General features: G+C 34.2%; 2 protein-coding genes across 2 annotated transcripts in view; one reads left to right on the top strand and one right to left on the bottom strand.

Annotated features, from left to right (window-relative positions):
- The window catches only part of LOC143551976 (serine/threonine-protein kinase GRIK2-like), a 233,707-nt gene extending 213,121 nt beyond the window's left edge, over positions 1-20,586 (bottom strand). The window contains exon 1 of the mRNA XM_077042302.1: positions 20,576-20,586. The gene's annotated coding sequence lies outside the window, so the exon portion shown is untranslated. The remainder of the gene's footprint in view (positions 1-20,575) is intronic.
- On the top strand, positions 13,949-15,990 carry LOC143551968 (chaperonin-like RbcX protein 2, chloroplastic). The gene is made up of 5 exons (XM_077042297.1): positions 13,949-14,562; positions 15,125-15,216; positions 15,314-15,371; positions 15,662-15,727; positions 15,828-15,990. The coding sequence occupies exons 1-5, from the start codon at positions 14,278-14,280 to the stop codon at positions 15,957-15,959; spliced, it is 633 nt and encodes a 210-aa protein (XP_076898412.1). The 5' UTR covers positions 13,949-14,277; the 3' UTR covers positions 15,960-15,990.
- Positions 20,587-20,816: the final 230 nt, after the last annotated feature.

Below are 20,816 nucleotides of genomic sequence, written 5' to 3' on the forward strand. Positions count from 1 at the left end.
TCGTGAAACTAACTAGCTTGTTTAAACCGCCACCCGTTGACGCTTTCCCTTATTCCAAGTGAGTTCTTCATAACCTCATTTTTTTAACGCTTTATAATGTTTTGGGGTGTAGCACGTCACAAGTTTTTCTTCGTTAGTTATGAACTTGTTCACAAACCGATTCACTTATATTGTACATGTTAATATTATTCGTGCATATTGTTTATGATTATACGTGAACTTGCTTGCAACGTGTTTATTGTTTTATTGGTGGAAGTTACGCAAACTCAAACGCATGCACATAGTGTGAGGGTCCGACGGGACGTACCCGCGCCGTCTAACGTTACGACTTCGGTTGTTTACGTAAGGTGGTTCTCATTTCCCCGACTTCAACAGCTTCGGCTAAATGAACGGGAGGACGACACTATTTGATTTCATTTACTTTACGCTTGAATACTTATTGCATGACGATTGTTGAATCGCGAGTTTATATATATATATATGTGTGTGTGTGTGTGTGTGTATGTATGTATACGCAAAAACTTATGAAAACTCACCAACATTTGTTGTTGACAAAATATATTATTTTAAACGTGCTGCAGGTTGATACGATGAAATGCTAAGGATGAATATCATTAGTTTACCGTAGGTTATTTAAATAAAGAACTCATTTGTGATTTGATGAAGTGTATTGTTCCGTTTACTCTTATGAACAATTTGTGTACTTGCTATGCTATGAAATGAAATAAATATAATTATTGTCGCTTTAATAGCGTTACGAGCTTATGAGTGATATGTACTTTACACCTTGGCGTATCCGCTTAAAGCCGGGATGTTACACTAAACCTAAAGCATCGAGTGTGATTCATCCCAGATTTAATCGTAAGAAACAATTCAGTCCAAGTATTATAGTCACAGCAGATGAATGAGACTAGAGTTTGTACCTTGGCAGTGTTGAATCAGAGAAAAATGCAGTCATAGTAGCATCTGAAGGATAACATTGAAGGACGTAGGAACATATCTCCCTACACTAAACTGGCGCCATTCTTATGGCTTTGAGTAGACTTATGAGGCGGCCACACTTTAGTGAGTTTAATCAGGTTTTGGGATGTTTCGGGTCGGCTTCGTTAGCTTGATTGGGTTCGGCTAAGTCTATAGTCTATTCACTATTATGTTAAGGAAACTGGGGCTATGACCTAGTTGTGCACTACCCTTCATTCTACGAACCCTTGTTGATTATGAACTTCGTTCGTGAAGGCACCGGACTTTTGACAGGCCATCACTTTATTATGCGTCGTTTTCCAAAATAAGCTTTGCTCCTCTGGGTGTTAAGAGCTTCTGTGGTTTGTGAGAAGCAAAAAGGACTCATCCTTTGTTGCATCTAGCACAAGATGATAAAGAGAGAGCTTCTTCTATCGATGAGTAGCGGATGCAAAGGATGTTAAATATTGCATCCACCTTATAGAAAGTGATATATTAATTTTGGTTATATGTTTTTTTTTTGTTTTTTTTCTTTTTTGCTAATTAAAAATTGAGGTGATGGTTGTAATGTAACTAACAGGGGCATAAACCAAACAGAGCCAACGGCTCATTTCCAAACTTAGCCGAAATCAAAGAAGCAATTTCCAAGCAAGCAGCGAGCAGTGTGTACAGCCGGACTTATAAACTAGCCTTACATTTGAATTATTCTTTGCTACTAACCAGAGAGAGAGAGAGAGAGAGAATGGAGTTCTTCACGAAGTTCGAGACAAAGGAATAAAAAAGACTTTATCCATGGCCTCCTTGTTTTGAGACATTTTGGCTTTGGGGTCGACCCCGATAACAAAGAAGGAATCCATAGTAACTTAGGATCCGATACCATGATAAAATACCATCATCATGATTAGACCATGTCCCTGAGATTTGATAAAAGAAAGATGCATTTGTGGTTAATTCGTTGTCATTGGATAAGTTATTAAGAGTATGGCAGAATGAAAGACCAAGGAAAGAAAGAAGAATGCACCAAAGTACAGGTGCTGCACCAAACACCAGTGGTTCTTTCTTGTTGTAAGTGAATGAAATGAAATGCACAACTATTACAGTCAAGCTCCATCTTTAGTAGCACTTTTGTCAATTTTGGTGCCTATATGGTATAATCATGCACATAATGTTCTACCTTAAATTGGAATTCTATACAGCCCTAGTAGGTATGCAAACGAACCAAGCCTTATCGAGCCATCGCCTCAAATAAAGCTCGCTTAGTTACCGAGCTCAAGCCTTAACGAATCTAGCAAGTTTTTAAGTCTTACCTCTAGTTCTTCATCTTTGTAGTGGTGGTGGTGGCAACGGAAGTTGTTGTTGCTCATATTATGCAATCTTTAAGTTTCAACACACACATCAGGTTAACGGAGAACTAGAAGCTAATAGAGTAATAATTACTGTATAAATAAAAGAAGAAGACAAACAATAACAAAATATATATAATATATAAAAAGTATTAAAACGTAAGTGTCACACCCCGACCAAAGGCGGCGGAACATGCCGAGGTGTAACGATTGTCCATAAGCACATGACACTAATTAAAGTGACAATATTTAATAAACTCATTTCATTTCACAACATCGAAAATGTCACATAAAATAACCATTAACAAGATATCACAAAATATGGCAAATTTGATATTGTTCATTTTTACTAATATCCTAAGGTCTTTGATGTCGTTTTCTTCACAATCATAAATCAACCAAGATGCAAACCTGTAACATTTCATAAAATAAAATTTGTCAACACAAAGGTTGGTGAGCAATTCATAAGTTTAATCATATTAGTATATAATAAAGATAGCCACAAAACTTGCATACGAAACGATAAATAAAAGTGGTAATTTGGATAAATAGATATCGCTAAACACATTAGCGACACCTAGCTATAAGGGGATGCCAAATAGTCTAGGATTTTATAGTTATCGTTAATTGCATTACGTTAACGACACCTTGCTATAAGGGGATGCCAAATATTCTAGGATTTTATAATTCCACCAACCAAAAGCAATAAACACATAGGCATATAAGCATAGAACACCAAATCGAGCAATTATTTAGGTAAAGTATACAACTACGTTTGTGGTTTAAGATTCAAATATAAAGCATTTTGTTGAATAAGTATGAAATGTCACCCCTAAAATAAAAGATGGAAAATGGGGTATGAAGTACTCACCTTCAAGTAGTAAACTTGAAAGATGATAATTTGAAGATTTGTCAGAACGACGAGTTTAACGCACAATGCCTAAAAAGAAAAGAAGTCTTGAATTTAGAAAGGTTGCCTTGAAGGTCTTTAAACAAAATAAATGTTGAGAAATGTAAATAATTAAAGTTCAAGGTTTAAAATGTAACTATTTAAGAATTTATAATAATAACCCTTTAAAAATGTAAGTTTGCTCGAAACCGGGTTAAAGTATCTAACCTTAATATTTACTCAACCTATGTTAAGTAATAAGGTGGGTAAAATGCAAAAATGCAAATCCCTTTGGAATAAAGATACTAAAACGGTTTTTTTTTATCGAGTGTTCGGGTTGTCGGTTCGGGTCTTGATAATTGGTCAAACCCAAAGTCAACTTTCCAAAATATTGAATGTTATGAGATAACTCAATAAAATTTAATAAGACTTAACCATATATGTAGTTCCATTGTTTTAGAACTAACAATGCACGTTAAGCAAGTGTTCGGTTTTGTCGGTACAAACTTTGTTATGAGATCAAGTTGGATCCAACATTTCCAAGTACTTAAGAAAATATTTAAAAATCAATTTGTAACTATTTTTAAAGAAATATACAAGTCTTGATGGCTAAAAAAAACACACTTGTGTGTCTTAAGCGAGTAAGAATCGGTTTGGTTTCCACATGTCCAACCACCAAAGAACTTGTATAATAATGTACAAATAAAACAAATACTTTAAGTTTTACAACCAAAAATTAACAATAAAGTCTTTAAACAAAAGTTCGGTTTTCGGTTCGGATCGTGTTTCGGGTTAAGACCGAGGTAAGATTCTACAAACCCATAACCATAGAATTTGTAAAAATGATTTTAGAAACTTAGATCTAACAATAAGCATGTTTAAATAATCAATTAACAAAACTAGTAACAAAGTTTGGTTTACGGTTTAGAGCTATTTACGGTTAAACCGAAGCATAGACTCTTAAAAACCCATAACCATGGAACTTGTAAACATGACCAACAAACTAAAATAAGCAAGATTAATATGTATGAAAAAGTTATATAGATGTATATATATCAAGGACACGAAGTCCTCCATGAAGCCTTGCCTTATGAGGTCCGAAACCTCATCGACCGGAATCAAGAAGTAACTACCAAAGGTAAACAAGGGGTGTATATTATATATATGTTGCAAAACCATAAACAAGTATTAATAAGGCTACATAAACTAATTAAGATGAAAGACTAAAACCTTCAAGAACACTTAAGAAGATAACCTTGAATATTTGATGTTTGAGAGAGTTTTTTTTTTTGGAGTTGTAGCAAGGGAAAATGAAGAGGAAATGTGGTGTATATATAGGGTAATGTTGATGGTCAAATATGGGTGTGAGACACAAGAGTTTTCATGCAAAATGGATCAAGACAAAAACACAAAACAAAAAAAAAAATAATAAAAAATAAATAAATAAATAAAAATAAAAATAAAGGTAGGATGTTTCAAGACCCAACAAGTGTGAAACAATATTGTAACATAAATCCATCATTTTGATTATAACATAAGCTTCGGTTTACAAATCTGGTCAGTTTACATAATAAACAAATACAAAAACGAATACAAACAAGACCCGAAATTAACGAATGTCACAGTAAGAACAACAAATAGGTACCATAAATTGGGTACGGTGCCACGGTATGTGTTGTTAGGGTATCGAAAGCGACACCACCTGCAAAATCCCACCAGAAAGTCCTTGCCTCTTGGTTTTGAAAGTGACAATTCCGGAAAGTCCTTACCTACGTCAAGAACTAACAAAAATTAAATAAATAAAGAAATAAATAAATAAAAGAAGAAAAGCAATAAAAAGGAAAAGACAAAAAAAGTATTGAAAACAACTTATAGGCATAAATCTATCTACTATAATAAAAAACTACCACTTTTGCCACTTGTCAATCTCATAGCCATCCTCATATTTTTTTCAACCAATTTTAATATATGATCCTTATCTTTTAAGCTATTTCAATATTTTTTATTAAACGTAAATCCTAACCGATTCATTTATCAACATTAATGGTGAAATAAGAAAATAAGGAAATATAAAAATTGAAGTCGCATGTCTGTTAGAATAAAATTTTAAAGTCACGGGTAATTGCAAATAAAGAAAATAAAGGTGTATCATTGTCGAAGAATTTGGATTTGTATGGTAAACTATAAATTGTATTTAAGCTGGGATTCGAGCAACAGTGCATATTTTTTTTATATAAGATTGATTTAAAATTTGGATTTATAATTTTCCCATCTACATTTGAACTTAAGAAAATGTGTATTTTCTTAATTTTCTACAAACATTTTGTATAAATATTACAAACATGAAGAATACCTATTATATATATCTGGGTGTTTATCATTAAATCATTGAAGTCAAATATTATAACTATAACCCATATGTATAACGATTTACTACATCAACTATATGTCATTTTGTAAGGGAACATATAAAATTAATTCTTTATTTATGACTTTATTGTGTACCATAAAATGTTTTCGCAATAGAAAGATCAATACTTAGTTTTCAATATTTTCTCTCAGATCAAAATGCTTTATAAACATATATATTTTTGACTTGATTTATACTTTTTTTATACATTTAAATATAGTTAATTTAATATGTCTTATAAGACAGATTAGTGTTTATTATGGTTTATATAAGACAAATTGGGTTTGCGTTAGTGTTACATGTTGATTAGTATATAATTAAAGTATTTATTATGGTTTATATTCAAAATAATAAAGTTATATATAGATTTTCTTAAAAAATTACAGTCATAACTTTTATTATTAAAATATGTTATAAAAGGTTAAAAAAAACAGTTTCCTAAAAGCCCCAAATCATGGCTTTTCAAAATTGCTTTTTAAAAAAGCCTATAAGCCAATAAGCATATTTCAAACTCAATCCCAAACATGCTCTAAAAATTTTAGGGATGATTATATCAACAACGTTCAGGTAATCTGGTTTTTGGAATAATCATGTTTTTTTGATAAACATGAGCAGGTGATCTCAAATGACATAATATTAATTGATTAAAAGATATGATATTTTATGCGCATGAATATTTTTTTTTGTTAGTTTCATGGATACATTATCATTTATCTACAGTTGGTATGTATTTGAAAAACCTTATTTGTCACACAGAAGAGTTATAAGCAGACCTATATGTTACCTTATCAAGAGTTACAAGCAGACATGAATTAAAGATTTTGATTTTTGATAAACAATGTATACAGACCAATACAATCACAAATGCAGTGTACAAGGAAAGTCTTATTTATTTTTAACATATTTGTGTAATCTTAATTATGCAATTTATGTAATTTAATGTAAATTATAATTGTATTAACAATATATGATCATTTTATTGACTGTATTTCACTTAATAGTTATCAATTACCCGTGTAATACACGGGCCTCAAACTAGTGTATTATAAATTGAGTACATTGTGAGTTGTTGGTACATTTTTTTTCTTAAAGGCCAAATATTATACAAAAGAAAAAAAAGGACATGACAACTCATAAACGCAAAAGGCTCAAACTTACAAATGAAGAAAAATAAAAACATCAAGATACTTGCCTCTAGGTCATTTTTGTGCAATGAAAATAACTCTGGGAAGAATCTCGGGTTTCCCGCAAGAACCAACGACATATCACAACTGATCCCTGCTTACTATTCCTTTTTAACCCCATACATATATCTAGGTCTTATATCTCTATCACTCCCTTGTCTGCTGCCTTTTCTCGATCTCCCCTCCAATTTGCATTTTCCGGTTATGGAAACTATATCAGGCCAATGTGCACGAAACAATTTGGTACTTCAATGTTTTTTTGTTTTGAAATGTATTATACTATATATTTAATACCTTAAATCCACAATTTTGATCTCTTGTTACCTTGTAAGCTTCTTTTGTAGACGGATTCACCGATAAGGATGAGGTTTATAACGATCTATCGAGCAAACCTTCAATGGTATCTTATTGAACGTCATACATTAACATTTAAGACCGCTAACACGATATGTTATTGGGTTTCAGTACAAGGTTTACTGTATTTGTATAATATTCATTTTTTTTACGACTTTGAATAGTTGTGTACGTATGTTTGTTTACATCTTTCGTGGTATAACAACCAAACTAGCTATCACGTGCTATTTTGAATGAAACACATATTTGCTTGAACCATTGGTGAATTCGACTCCACAACCCCAATAGGATGAAAACGAACCATGAATATCAAAACATCTACAGAAACAAATTGATCCATGTATCATTAGGTTAACAAATCAATGGAACGCATCACAGACATGAGTTTATCACATAGAAATTGACACTTCAAACATATAACTAATAACGATTCACTCACTCAATAAAATGCTCATATCATGAAGAAAACCTAGACTTCATGAGCATGTGTGTACCTTGCGGTCGTACCGGAGAAAAATGCAACAGCTGCTGCACGAGAACTCCGTGAACATCTTGAGAGCAACTACTACACTCTGTAACTGGTATCACTTATCAACTTATGAGGCGCGAAGTGTGTATCTATTTTCTCTGGTTTATGCCGAGGGTAAATTAGTAATTTTCTTGTAGAAGATAATATGTAATTGTGTTATTCCACAAAATAGTAACTTATGCCCTAAGGAACATGGAATACAATATCTATTTATTGCTATACTCGTTTTACTTATCTTTCTACTTGTTATGGAAGACAATAAAATGAAGTTTTTTTATATAACAAACTTGCATTAATAAATAAATCAAGGAAGACATAAAGAGATTTAGTTTTTTTAGGTAAAAAAAAGAGGAAAACTCATGAAGATGGATTGGGATAGATGGTGTTCTTTTTCGTTTGTTAATGTTTTAATGTTAGAGGGTCTTTGTATTCGTGTGTAATCATTGTTTTTGGTCTAGCAAGATTGCTACTCTAGTTTGGTTTCATCAATAAAATTGATCTTTCAAAATATAACTTTTTTTTAATTGTCAATAAAAACCAAAACTGGAAACCTCTATAAAATAAACCTCTATAGTTTTTAATTGTCAATAAAAACTATAAACTATAAAATTGATGGAATTTAGAAAATTTTAAAGGTGTTAAAGAATTGTATAATTTATATTTCTGTGTGTTGTCTATATATTTATATATTTGTTCATATATAATTATATATAAAATAAATTAAAAATATTCGAGCCGAGCTGAACCGAATCGAGCAGAAATTTGCACGTTGCTTGGCTCGTTTACAAACCAAACCCAGCGGAGGGTTCGTTTACAATCGAGCGAGAAAACAAGTGAGCATTTCCGACCCATTTTCTAAAATTTTGACAATAGTTTTTTACTCACAATAATTGTTTAAACTTGAATGCTTGATTGATTATATGTGCATCTAGGTTGAGTTTTCAAATTCTTTAGAAATTACCCAAAATTCATCCACATTTGTTTATACACACACAACCCTAGTGATGCTCAAAGTTGTAAAAGTCGTTAGACGGACCCTAGATGATCGACTGGAGAGTTGGGTGTACTCGGAGTACTCGGGTAATACTCGGAGAGTACTCAGACATGGTAAATATAGAGAAAATTAATTTTTTGATATTATATGTATGTCAAATATCATTATTTTACTAATATTTATAACAAAATGTGTGAATATCAATATAAATAGAAGAAATACACAATAAATTATTCTAAGAATTTCTAATCATTAATTTTAAAAAAATGATATTTGCTCTTTAATATTATAGAAATAAGAATTACACATTATTTTTTAAGTTAAAATCGGCTGAAGTCAACCGACTAAATATGATTCTGGCAATGGTTGACCATCTTTGATCGATTCTTAGTAATTAGGCAGAGTTAAAGAAACTCCCTCGGCGACGTACCTTGTAGCGACTACTCGGGGAATACTCGGCCTAGTAAACCTACTTTTACAACATTGGTCATACTACGGATAAATAAAAACATTTACTATGAAACCAATCATGATTAGTGATGGATCTTGGTGATCACGACACCTCTAATAAATATTGTTACAATAACTTGCCAATTGTTGTTCACCGGACACCGGACTACAAACCAATCTCTCATCCATTACATCTCTTTAATGGATTTGTTAATGCCCTCTAACCCTGCTGCATGCCGGTTAGCATAAAGGCTGTGTCACTCACATAATTCTACGGTACTACACTTACAAGTTGGCTTGCATTGTATACAACTCTTTTATGCGTGTTTTTCTTGCCACGTAATCATGTGCATGTTCTTCTCCCCATTTGCCTTATGTCCTCGGCTTTTCTTTGTTCTTGAGTTTTGGGTTTTGCTCTAATTCAGAGTTCAACCATTATGAAGCGCTTAACACACCCATCACTAATTAAAGAAATAGATTTTTGTTGCTTCTGCCGCTTTATGATATGATGCTTTCTTTTAGCCATATTTCTCGTTGCTTATTAACCGATAAGGGCTTTGAGTTAAATGCAATTAGAAAGAATGGAAGATGAAATAAGAAGTGTTATGTTTAATCTCAATACATTAGCAGATTGGATTAGGATTTCTAGATAGTTTGTCATTAAGGCAAAGTGATTGTGTAAGTGCCCCTTATGTGCAATTAAAACATTAAACATGTAGTATTAGTTGAAACCAACAAATCGTATATTTCTTTTCACTTTTCTTTTAATGTGTATATTTTTGTTTGCTATTGACAATTGATTGATTGTTACTCTCTTTTTTTTTTCAATTTGTTTATCTTTTGATTGTTTTTGTTCCATTATTTTGATTGTTTAGAACATTCTCATCTTATCCGCCATCTCTAAATCCAAAATTACACTATAAAAATAATATATTTTCTCTCCCATTTTCAATAAATAATACTTTTTATACATTTATCATTATTATTTATCTCTCTTTCAGTCACAACAACTTTCAACAAATGTTAAAAAATTATAGAGGGTAAACAGTAGCTTTTCAAATATAAAGAAAAATCATTGCATTTCTCTCTCATCTACTCGCAACACCTTAAACCACTCTCTAAATTATAAAAACACCACTCACATAATTTGATGGTTTGGTTATGAATGCTCTAATAATTTATATCTATCTTCAATTGCTTCATAAGTCCATGTGTTATGGAGCACTGCTAGTTAATATAAAGTACTGTCATGTCACAAAACTAATATCTTCTTTAGTTCAACAAAAACTCCAAACACCATAACACAGATTCTTTAATCGATTACACAGAAAGAAGATTCAATATGAAAAAGAACCAAGAACAAATTTAGATCAAGATGATCTAATTACAAAATGCACTCGATACGACCAACAAAAACAAACCCTAACAGGGTGGAAACGAGAGAGAGAGAGAGACTATAGATTGTGTACAACTCGTTAAGTTTTATATCAGCCCATGTAACAGACTAAACCAGGATAATAAACAAACCCGGTTTGAGTTATAGTAGGCCATGAGACTTGAAAGAATCCAGAAAAAGCCCAATAGCTGCTTCCTTCCTTAAGCCCAACAGCTTCCTTAAGCCCAGCTACAAGTCCAAATTAGCCCAATCTCCCAACTCGTTTATACAGCAGTATCTCATTAAACCTACAAACAAAACTAATAAGAATACAAAACACTCAACAAAATATTGAATTGAAATTCATTTTCTTTATAACATTTTGACATGTCATATCACTGCCCCTTAGGCAGCGGGACATTAACTAATCAAACATGTGTTATGGATGGGTTTTAACTAACCATGTTTACAATCATTTGCTAATCATTGTTTTCTTTCGTCATATTATGTTAAGATCTCAACTTGTTTTGAATACACGAGCACGTCCCATTAAATGAGAGATTGGGTTACCTGAATTCATATTGATTTTGTAAAAGAATGAAGAGATGAAGAAGTAAAAAGAAAAAGATTATGGTTTAGGTTGACGATGGTTTGGATATATTATTAAAAAAACTAAAAACAAACAATTTTTATATTAAAAGTGTCCATTTATCATTAAAATCAAAACGATTACAATAAAGTGGCAGGCAAACAGGCAACAAGCTGCGCCGCAATCCCCTTTTGAATAGCAAAACCAATTCTACTAAAAACAAAGCGTTGGGTCGTAGGAGACGACAAAGTACCATGAACGACACGCTGAACTCTGTTTAGAAAATTCACGGCCTCCGGGACCAGAAACCCAAATGTATTAAAAGCAAAAGGGAGAAACACATGTTGATTTTCTAAACAGGCTTTCTCGTGTTTTGCAAATTTGCCCGATTCGGCCTTCAACACAGCCTGACCCAAAACAAATCCATGGTCCCTGAGTCCGACAAGAGGAGACACTCCTGTAAGGTCCACACAAGCGTGTTTCCCCCCTGCCCACCCAAACCCAAGAATATCAGCTGGTCGTAACGTGGACCTCCCTTCGAGCGAATCTGTAAGAAAGTTAACCGGGGCCTCATTTTTAGCAGAAATCCCTGCCCGTTTAAGAACATCGCACAGAACAATATCCCTAACCAAATCATGCCTATATTTAAAACCGGGTAAAACTTTGCAATGCACCGCATGGTCTCCAAAGGAATCCAAACAGACTTTACGGCAAACTGGGCAAGGCTCATCAATCGGAAACATAGGGATCATTAACCGGTACTTAAGGATAGCCCGGTACTCCAACCCCGACATGTGTTGGCTTAATCCTTCAATAGGGATGACCGTTAGAAAATCCTGAGCCCGAGGAGCTCAAAGGCATTTAAACACCGCTTTTTGGTGAGGAGATAGATCAAACTTCGCTTTTAAACTCTGGACGATTCCACTAAATAAGGCACTCGCCAAAGCATGTTGGGCTTTAGGGGGGGGGGGGGCGGTGTCCTTATTAGAGAACTCGCTAAGATCAAAATCAGGAAGTGAAGTACGTAAACGATCCATTGCACACCCGTAATCAGTGTCCAACCCATCAATACCACTTCCCGAAGAATGTGGTCCTGCAAACTCCATGATTGTGCTCTCAAAGCCACAAAAGCATATGTAGATACATCCCTGGCCGAACATAAACCCAACCCCCTAAAATGGGTCGGAAGTGATGCCAACGTCCATTGAAAATCCCCGAAGAATGGCCCTCGACAAACCACGATGTCCTCAATCGCTCCTCGAAGGCCATTATCAAAAATAGAAACAGCTTCCTCCACGTACATAGGTTGGCACATTCTTAAGCCAAACAGTAGCTTTGCGACCCCCATACATGAGCGAAGCAAAAGAAGCTCGCATTGAGGGTCTCGAAGCCTTGGGAGATAACTCATCAATTCCACAGCACTAGATGCCCTTTTCACAGCCAAACTACTGATAAACCCCGCATCCCGACTTACAACGCCACCAAGGAGTTTCACACCAAGCACTGGCCTTCCAATCCCGCAAGGGAACAACCCCTCCCGCACCTTTTCTCCATTGCACGTTGGCCAAAATAATTTTGTTTTCTTAACGTTTAATTCAAGACCCAACCGAAGCCCTCGGCCCTGATAATATCTAATGCATTAGCCACCTCTTTAGTGTCCCCGATAATCGTACCATCATCCAAGTACCAAGCATGGAAAAGAAGCTTGCAACGATCTCTGATTCGGCGAACAAGTGGATGCAAAACTAAGGCAAAGAGAAGAGGCCCAAGAGGGTCCCCCTGCTGAACCCCAGTGGTGGACCTAATGTAAGCATCCCCCACATATAACATAGCCGATTGCCCATATAAAAAATCTACCCATAAGGAAATAGAAGGACATCGACTATGTACCTCATGTAGAAGGGCTGTCCTATCGACTAAGTTGAAGGCTTTAGAGAAATCAACGGTAAGCATAGCCAATGACCCATCCGAGTGAAACTGATTTAAAAACCTGTTCGCGCTATGAAGCACGGCCTCTGCCCTACTAGGGACTCCCACCCCAAATTGAAAGTCACAGATGTATTTAGCAATCTCCTTCCCGACACCCCTCATAGCCACCTTAGAGACCAATCTCCTCCAAATGGCCCCTACAGCAATAGGTCTAATCCCATTGTCCAGTTTAAGCAATGGCGTAAGGGGGGCAGACGCAACAAACTCTGCTAACACACTAGGGCACCTTCCCCCCCAAAAAATAAATTAACAACCACAGAAATAGCCTTGAGCAAACTATCCGCAATAGTTGCTTACTTGATGCATGTCTATGATATACGATTGCAGTTTTATCCTAGACGACTGTTGAATATAGATTATAGTGACGGATCATTTCATTAGTATTAATTTTAATTATATTACATATAGCCATGAAAGTATGCAAGCGAGAAAAATAGTGAAAGATGTTCGATTTTGATAAATGTATGTACACACTAATACACACGTTTTCGTTATTATGTTGGCTGTTGGGTTTTATTGTATACCAGCAATACTTACATGGTTGGCTGGCTGAAATTATAAGAAAACAATAAATAAATATTAGAAAGATAAAATCGGCTCAAACCGCCAATCATTTTGGTCGGTCACGCCGACCCAACCAATCTGGCTAGTTCAGTTTGATTTTCCAAAATCCGTACTTAATTACCGGTTCAACACCTAAATGCCGTCAAAACTCATTGAACTGTACCGTAAACACACCTAACATAAAGAAGTCGTAAACTATCCGACCTAAATAGCTAAATACGGGTAGTCGCCACTCCATTTTCTTTTATCAATTGAACGAACTTTCATTACCACAAACCATTACAACACTTACAACTCGATCAGGAAGAAGTGAACACAATAAATAATGAAACCAGTATTTCTAATGAAAATACATATATTGGTTGGACCATTTTGTGCCTCAAGTTTTAAACATTATTTCTGGTCACTATTTCTTGCCCATCAAAACACATCACCTTACACCTTTCTTTTACACATGAAACTTCCATTTCAACCTATCAATTTCTAAATTTTTTTCACACCCACCAAAATTATCATTCATATTCATTTGGGTATTTCATGTTTTCTTATTTCATTCAAAATTGGGCAAAAAGTTCTTAACAAATCATACGTAAAACCGGTTTTCAGCGCTTATATAATCTTTGTCGGTGTGTTTTGAACTTTGAAACATGGTGAGGGGTATATGTTTTCTGAATTCGCCAATGGTGGATTCACATACTTCTCCATGTGTGTGTCTTGTTGCACTAGCATCAACTCGTGTCGATCAGACGAGTAATGGCGATTTGAATTTGCGACGAAAACCGGTCAGTAAAAAGATGAGTTCTTCTTTCATGGGTTCCAGGTTTCCAGCAAAAGCAATGGCTTCCAAGAAGCAGAAAAGGGTTAAAGGTTTGGTGATTGTTAATAATCTTGGTGGACAGTATGAGGATGAAGGTTTTGATGATGTTAAAGGAGTAAGAATGTGTTGATCATATTTGCTTAATTATTGTATTTTTAATTATTTATTAACTATGGTTGCATATGTATATAAGCATGTAAATACTTTGACTGGTTGAGGGTTTTGGTATTTATTCTAGTATGCCGGTGAATTACTAGAAATCGGCTTGTTAAAAGCCTGAAACGACCCGTTCTTAGATGAACTCTAGTCAAATTAGAGCTCATTTAGTAAGTAAACTGAAACGCAAGCTTAACTAGGCTCACGAGCCTATTACAAATATAAGTTATTTAATAAAATAAATACTATTATATGTAATCATAATAGAAATATTTACTAAATAATGTCATTTCATATATCTAAAATAAATATATATTATAATTTTTAATTAAAATAGTTAAATAAATAATAACCGAACCAAGCTCAAGTTTGTAAATATAACTCACGAACTGATACAAGACCTTAGGTTTATTGCTAGAAATATGCTGAGCTCAAGTTTAGATGAGCTCGACTTGTTTAATTATTTATTTCCCTTTCCTTAGTTTAATGAATCTCATGATCAAATTGTGTGTTTCTTGCAGCAAATCTTTAATCTCTTTACACTCACGGCAGTAAGGACTCTTATGAGCCAACTTTATGAGATGAATCCAACACAATATCGATGGTTCTACGAGTAAGTATATCACGTTTTTGGGCCCCTATTCTTTGCAGCACCATGTGGTTTTTCCATTTCTACTTTTTAACACCATTTTTATGCTTTTAATATTTAGTTATGTGAGAACAAACAAGCCCACCAATGGAAAACGATTCCTTCATCTTCTCCAAAAGGTACACAAAACTCTCAAAATGTCAATTTCAGCAAAATACTTACTAATGAGTCGATTTAAGTTATGTCTGAGCTCATACACGTCAAATAGTAAAATCTTGATGACATTAAAGCATGACAAATGATTTAACAAAACATATTAAATGATTAATGATTTGAGCATGTTGAAATACTTGGTATTTTTTTATAATAATATATTGTTTGGTAGAAAGGTTGGAAGCATGGAAAAAATGTTTGCGTGTCAACCCAACCCAACACGTATTTTATTTTTATCCGTGTCTTGTTTTGATAGGAGAATCATGAACTTGCGGAAAGAGTAATGGTGACACGCCTTCACCTCTTTGCAAAATGGGTAAAGGTATTAAATCAAAAACATTTGTGCTTTAGATTTTGCATGTTTTTCTTAAGACCTTAATAAATTACCAAATTTTATTTGTGGGTGTTGTTTTCTTTGTTAGGAACTGGACCATGCTAAAATGTACGAAGATCTTTCGGATCAGAACTTGGAGTTGATGCGCGAACGGCTCTTGGAAACCGTGAAATGGCCAACCGATGATAATGATCGTACAAACACAGATGTAGTTGGATGAAAAGTTATTTGGTTGATGATCATTATGCTTGGTTTTATTCATACCAAAAAACTAAAACATTGAGCAAACTGAAAAGATGGAAGTACCAATAATATTTAGAGGTGCAAAGGGTTATAGAATAGGAGACCATCTTGTTGGGTTTCCGTGATGATCAGTTAAAATTTTGTTTATTAAATCCGGTTCAATAAACGTGACAAATAATAATTAATCACATTAATTAATAACTATACGCAGCAGAATATATATATATATATATATATATATATATATATATATATATATATATATATATATATATATATAATTAATCAGCACCGAAAACCAAACCCGACAGGATCCGGTTACAAACAATACGAGTACGAGTCAAAACATTAAATATAAACTAACAATATATTTAAGTTTATCTCGGTTAATAATTAACCGGTTGAGATACCGAAGGCTAACGAACCGTGCTAGGTGACAAAACGAGATCCAACGACCAACGGTGCGGTGCACGACGGCAACCCGGCAGCGGTGGTGGTGTACGGCAATAGACAGGCGCTGCGGCAGTCAGAGCGGAGGCAGACAGCAGCGGCAGGCAGCGGGAACGGCTGGCAGCGGCGGTGGATAGCGGCCGTGGGGCAGTGGCGGGCTGTGCAGCGGCGGAAGGCAGGCGGACGGCGGCTGGGTGGTGCAAGAGAGGATTAAGGACTTGTTAATTGGCTTAGGGTTAAGGTTATGTCCATAACATCATGTGTTTATATAACCTATAATTAGGTTTAACTAACTTAGTTAGTTATAAACCCAATGGGCCAACAAGTCCACTTCTTGCTCCAAAGCCCGCTCCATATAATTTCATCTCGTTAAAGTGTCTAACCCGGTTAACTAACTTAAGCGGGTCAATGGCTCTTTACCTCACGGTGTAACTCTCACGGGTCATAATCCAGTTGACCGTATTGACTTACCCGAACCGGTCCATAATTCCAACACATCTTTCTTTCACATGCATTTCATCAAGCACCTTGTGCACAATCTAAAGCATCCCATAAGTAGTATACAAATTCTATTAGCATAAACAGAGAATTTTAGGATTATAAGTTATTAAGTTATAAATTATGCTTAAATGGTTTTATTTATTATTTTTTTTATTTAATAACTACTCGGTGTTTTTTTTAGACTGGTACATACATTAACAAGTGAGTAGTGAGTTAATTACAAGGTGCCCGGGCATCATTTACTCAGTATCCAATAAAGAAAAAGTTAACAAGGCATATATGCATTTGTTATATTCTTATCCTAGCATAATCCTTTATTGATGGTATTAAATTCTAGATTGTAGATCAACATTTGGAATTTGTGTCTTGTTTGTTTTTAGATTTATCATTATTCTTATGTATAGAAAGCATATGAATATGCACATATAATTTATTTTCATGATTAGAATCCATAACTTAAGGAGAAAAGAAAACAAATGTGTTTGTGACATAAATGGTTTAAATAATTTTATACTTGCTTCTACGTTAGTTGTTTACAAAACCGCTAACTCCAGATTTGAGACCATTATCTGCAACATATTCAATGTTGGTTGTAGCAATATAGAGAAGTGAATGGGATTACCTTAATGTTATTAAAAAAAACTCGTCACTCGTTCAAATTTCGTGCACCAAAACTCGCTAAAAGTTGAAGCATTTATGATGGAGGCCTAACCGAGTTTAATCGATTTATAAATGAGCCATGCCAAGGTAAACTCACTTGTTTTACTCGTTTGGGCTCATAAACCTATTACTTTTGCTTAATGTCTATTAGACCATCATATTAGGCTATTACTAGTTTTAAATATTGATTTTAGTATAGCTTTTTTAATTAAAATATTAAAATAGTCATCATCATCATACTCGGTATATCCCACCAATAGCAAACCTATGGTAGGGTTTGAGAAGGCTAAGATGTAGACTACCTTACCTTTACCCCGTAGGAATAGAGAGATTGTTTCTGGTGAGACCGCCCCCGACTCGATAGAAGTTTTGCATCAAGCCTTGGACATAAGGCACATAGCACTCAACCATCGGACAATTGATGCATGTACTCTTGTCTTTCAGCTATCAACGCCACCACATGATGTCTGATTAACCTTCCCCACTTTTAACATTATTTTCACGAAAGTTGAGCTCAAATTTAACCGAGTAATTGGCTTGAGCTCAATTTTCAACCCTTTGAAAATAAATTAATCTAAGCATGGCTGACTCATTTTATTCAAAGCCGATCTAAAGTTGGTTGCTCAACTCACGTGTTAATGTGTTATAAGAAGCCCTATTGTAAAGTTACTATAATCACCTTAATTTAGTAAAGTGCACCTCTCCCTATTTCGAAAGGACACAAGTACGGACTCTAGTTATTGTAACACTTAGACCTAAGGGTGTTTACGGTCCGGTTTTGGTGGTTTTTGGGTCAAACCGTAAGCCAAACCGTTAGTACGGTTTTTGCTAATCAAAAACCGAAGCCAAACCGTTTAAAATAAAAACCAAATCGAACCGAACCGTTACTAACGGTTTGGCTCCGGCCGATTTCACGGTTTAGACTTTAATATGCCGTTGTCAAAAACTTAAACTCTAATTCACAAGTTCAGATTTCAAGTTGTCCAAAAATAAAATAACCAAAATGCAAGTTCCCCATAATTAATCATACTGTCCAGAATTTAAGCCTAGAGCATGACAGGATACTAGACTTTTAGTAAACTTTGGCTAAATAACACACTAGCTCTTATAGTGGGCTAAAACAAGAAGCCCAATTTTTAAAACATATGATATATTATAAATAATTATATAAATCTAATATAAAAAAATAAAATTTATATATAAATAAATCCTATGGTCCGGTCCGGTTTTTTACGGCCAGTTTTCAATAAAAAAACGCAAGCCAAACCGTTCATTACAGTTTGAAAATTTTGAAGCCGACCGACCGAATATAAAAAAAAACCGACAACGAAGCCAAACCGATGACCGGCTTGGGCGGTTTCACGGTTTTAAACCGATCGCTGAACACCCCTACTTAGACCATCCACAATAGATGTTTTTAGTGGTGTTTTGAGAGAGAGAGAGAGAGAGATGTTTTTAGTGGTATTTGAGAGAGAGAGAGAGATGTGGATAAGAGAGGGTGTGATGAGAAGGAGAGAGGGGATATTGGTTCTTCAACAAAAACACCAAAAAAACAACTTTGTGAGTACGAGTAGGAGAGAAAATAATTGTGAGAGAAATTATATTTTAACTTTTAAGAGTTTGACAGTTTGTAAGTGGGGCAAGAGAGAAAAATATGATAATTGGTTGGACATGTGCGAACTTGGCATGCAAAAACATATGGTAAAAATGAGCTTATTGTGAATGCTCTTAAAGGTGTTAGATAAATATATTATAGGGAATTAGGAATGATAGAAACCCTGAGCTTATGAAAAAAAAATTTGTTATTTGCTTCATGACGGAGTTAGGATTTTTTTTTTCTATGGTGTTAGCATTTCTCCATGCTTGGATTTCTAACAACTTGATCCTAAGAATTTCTAGTCAGGTCACATAATAAAAGACAATATCATAATAAAAGTACATCGTCATTGGAATAACACACAATAAAAGTATAATGTCTTTTAAAATTAAAAAAAAAATACATTTTATAGTTGTTTCATATGGGTTTCATGTTTTGAAAATGGTATATTACATCTTCAATAACTTTTGTAAAATTAGTTGATTTTATTTTCAAAAATTGTTCCATAAACCTTAAAGTTTTTTTTTTTTTAAAAAAAGAGACAACTATAATTAATAGGATAACAAGTAAACTAACTAAAATTTCAAGTTTCACTAAACAAAACCATCTAATTTAATCAAGTTAAATACAAATTTCACATCAACAAACATAATTTCACCATCATATTTCACAAAAAAATGCATATAATTTCAAGTTTCATGCTTGAAGAACGACTAACCCACTTCAATCGATGTTGGTTCGTCTAATCTAGTGGGCACACGCCACAAAAATTAGAAAGGCAGAAACAGGGTTGCATGTTGCTTTCAACCGACCTTTTCTTTTATTATTATTTAGAACTTAGTTTACATAGTTCGGGAACTGTTACATTAGAAATAACAAAATTGATCGTTACATTATGTAAATAGTTATAACTTGTATACGTAAACGAATATTTCATAATTAGAAAGATATTAAATTTGATTAAAAAATATATAATTAAATATTACATAACGTTGAATATTACCGTCTGAATCTTACTAATATATTAAAATAAGATGATTCTCTCCACATGTCCTTATTCTAGCATATCCACATAGGATTCTATGTAATCACATTTCCATATCAATAATTTCCACATATTCACAATTATTTTTAATCCACTAAATTAAAATCTTACTAATATATTAAAGTAAGATAATTCTCTCCACATGTCCTTATTCTATCATATTGATGTTCGGTTTATTTGTACATATTTATGTGTCTTAATTTACTTGTTTTACTCGTTTAGTTTAGGAACTATGGTACTTCATACATGTTTATTGTGTTTCAGGTCACAGGTACTTAACACGCTTAATTTGGACCTGTACGAGCATGGAATGAAGACCCGGGATGTCTAGCATGCTTACCGAGGCAATCATGTGAACTTGCTGATTGAAGTGACCCATCGCGTAGCGCGATGGGTGTTGAAGGTGGGAAATGACTGGGTTGACTTTGGTCCATCGCGTAGCGCGATGGACCAGGAGAGAGGACCATCGCGCTACGCGATGGTCCCCAGAATCGTGAAAGTTAGGGTTTTGTTTTATATTACGTTTTGACAACCCTAAACGCCATTCTTCACCTTCCAGGCGATTTTCAGAGCAGAAGAGA

The sequence above is a fragment of the Bidens hawaiensis genome, unplaced genomic scaffold, assembly GCF_021521415.1.
Source record: "Bidens hawaiensis isolate Kalapana, Puna unplaced genomic scaffold, B.hawaiensis_p1.1 tig00016746_1, whole genome shotgun sequence".
In the NCBI taxonomy this organism is placed as follows: domain Eukaryota; kingdom Viridiplantae; phylum Streptophyta; class Magnoliopsida; order Asterales; family Asteraceae; genus Bidens; species Bidens hawaiensis.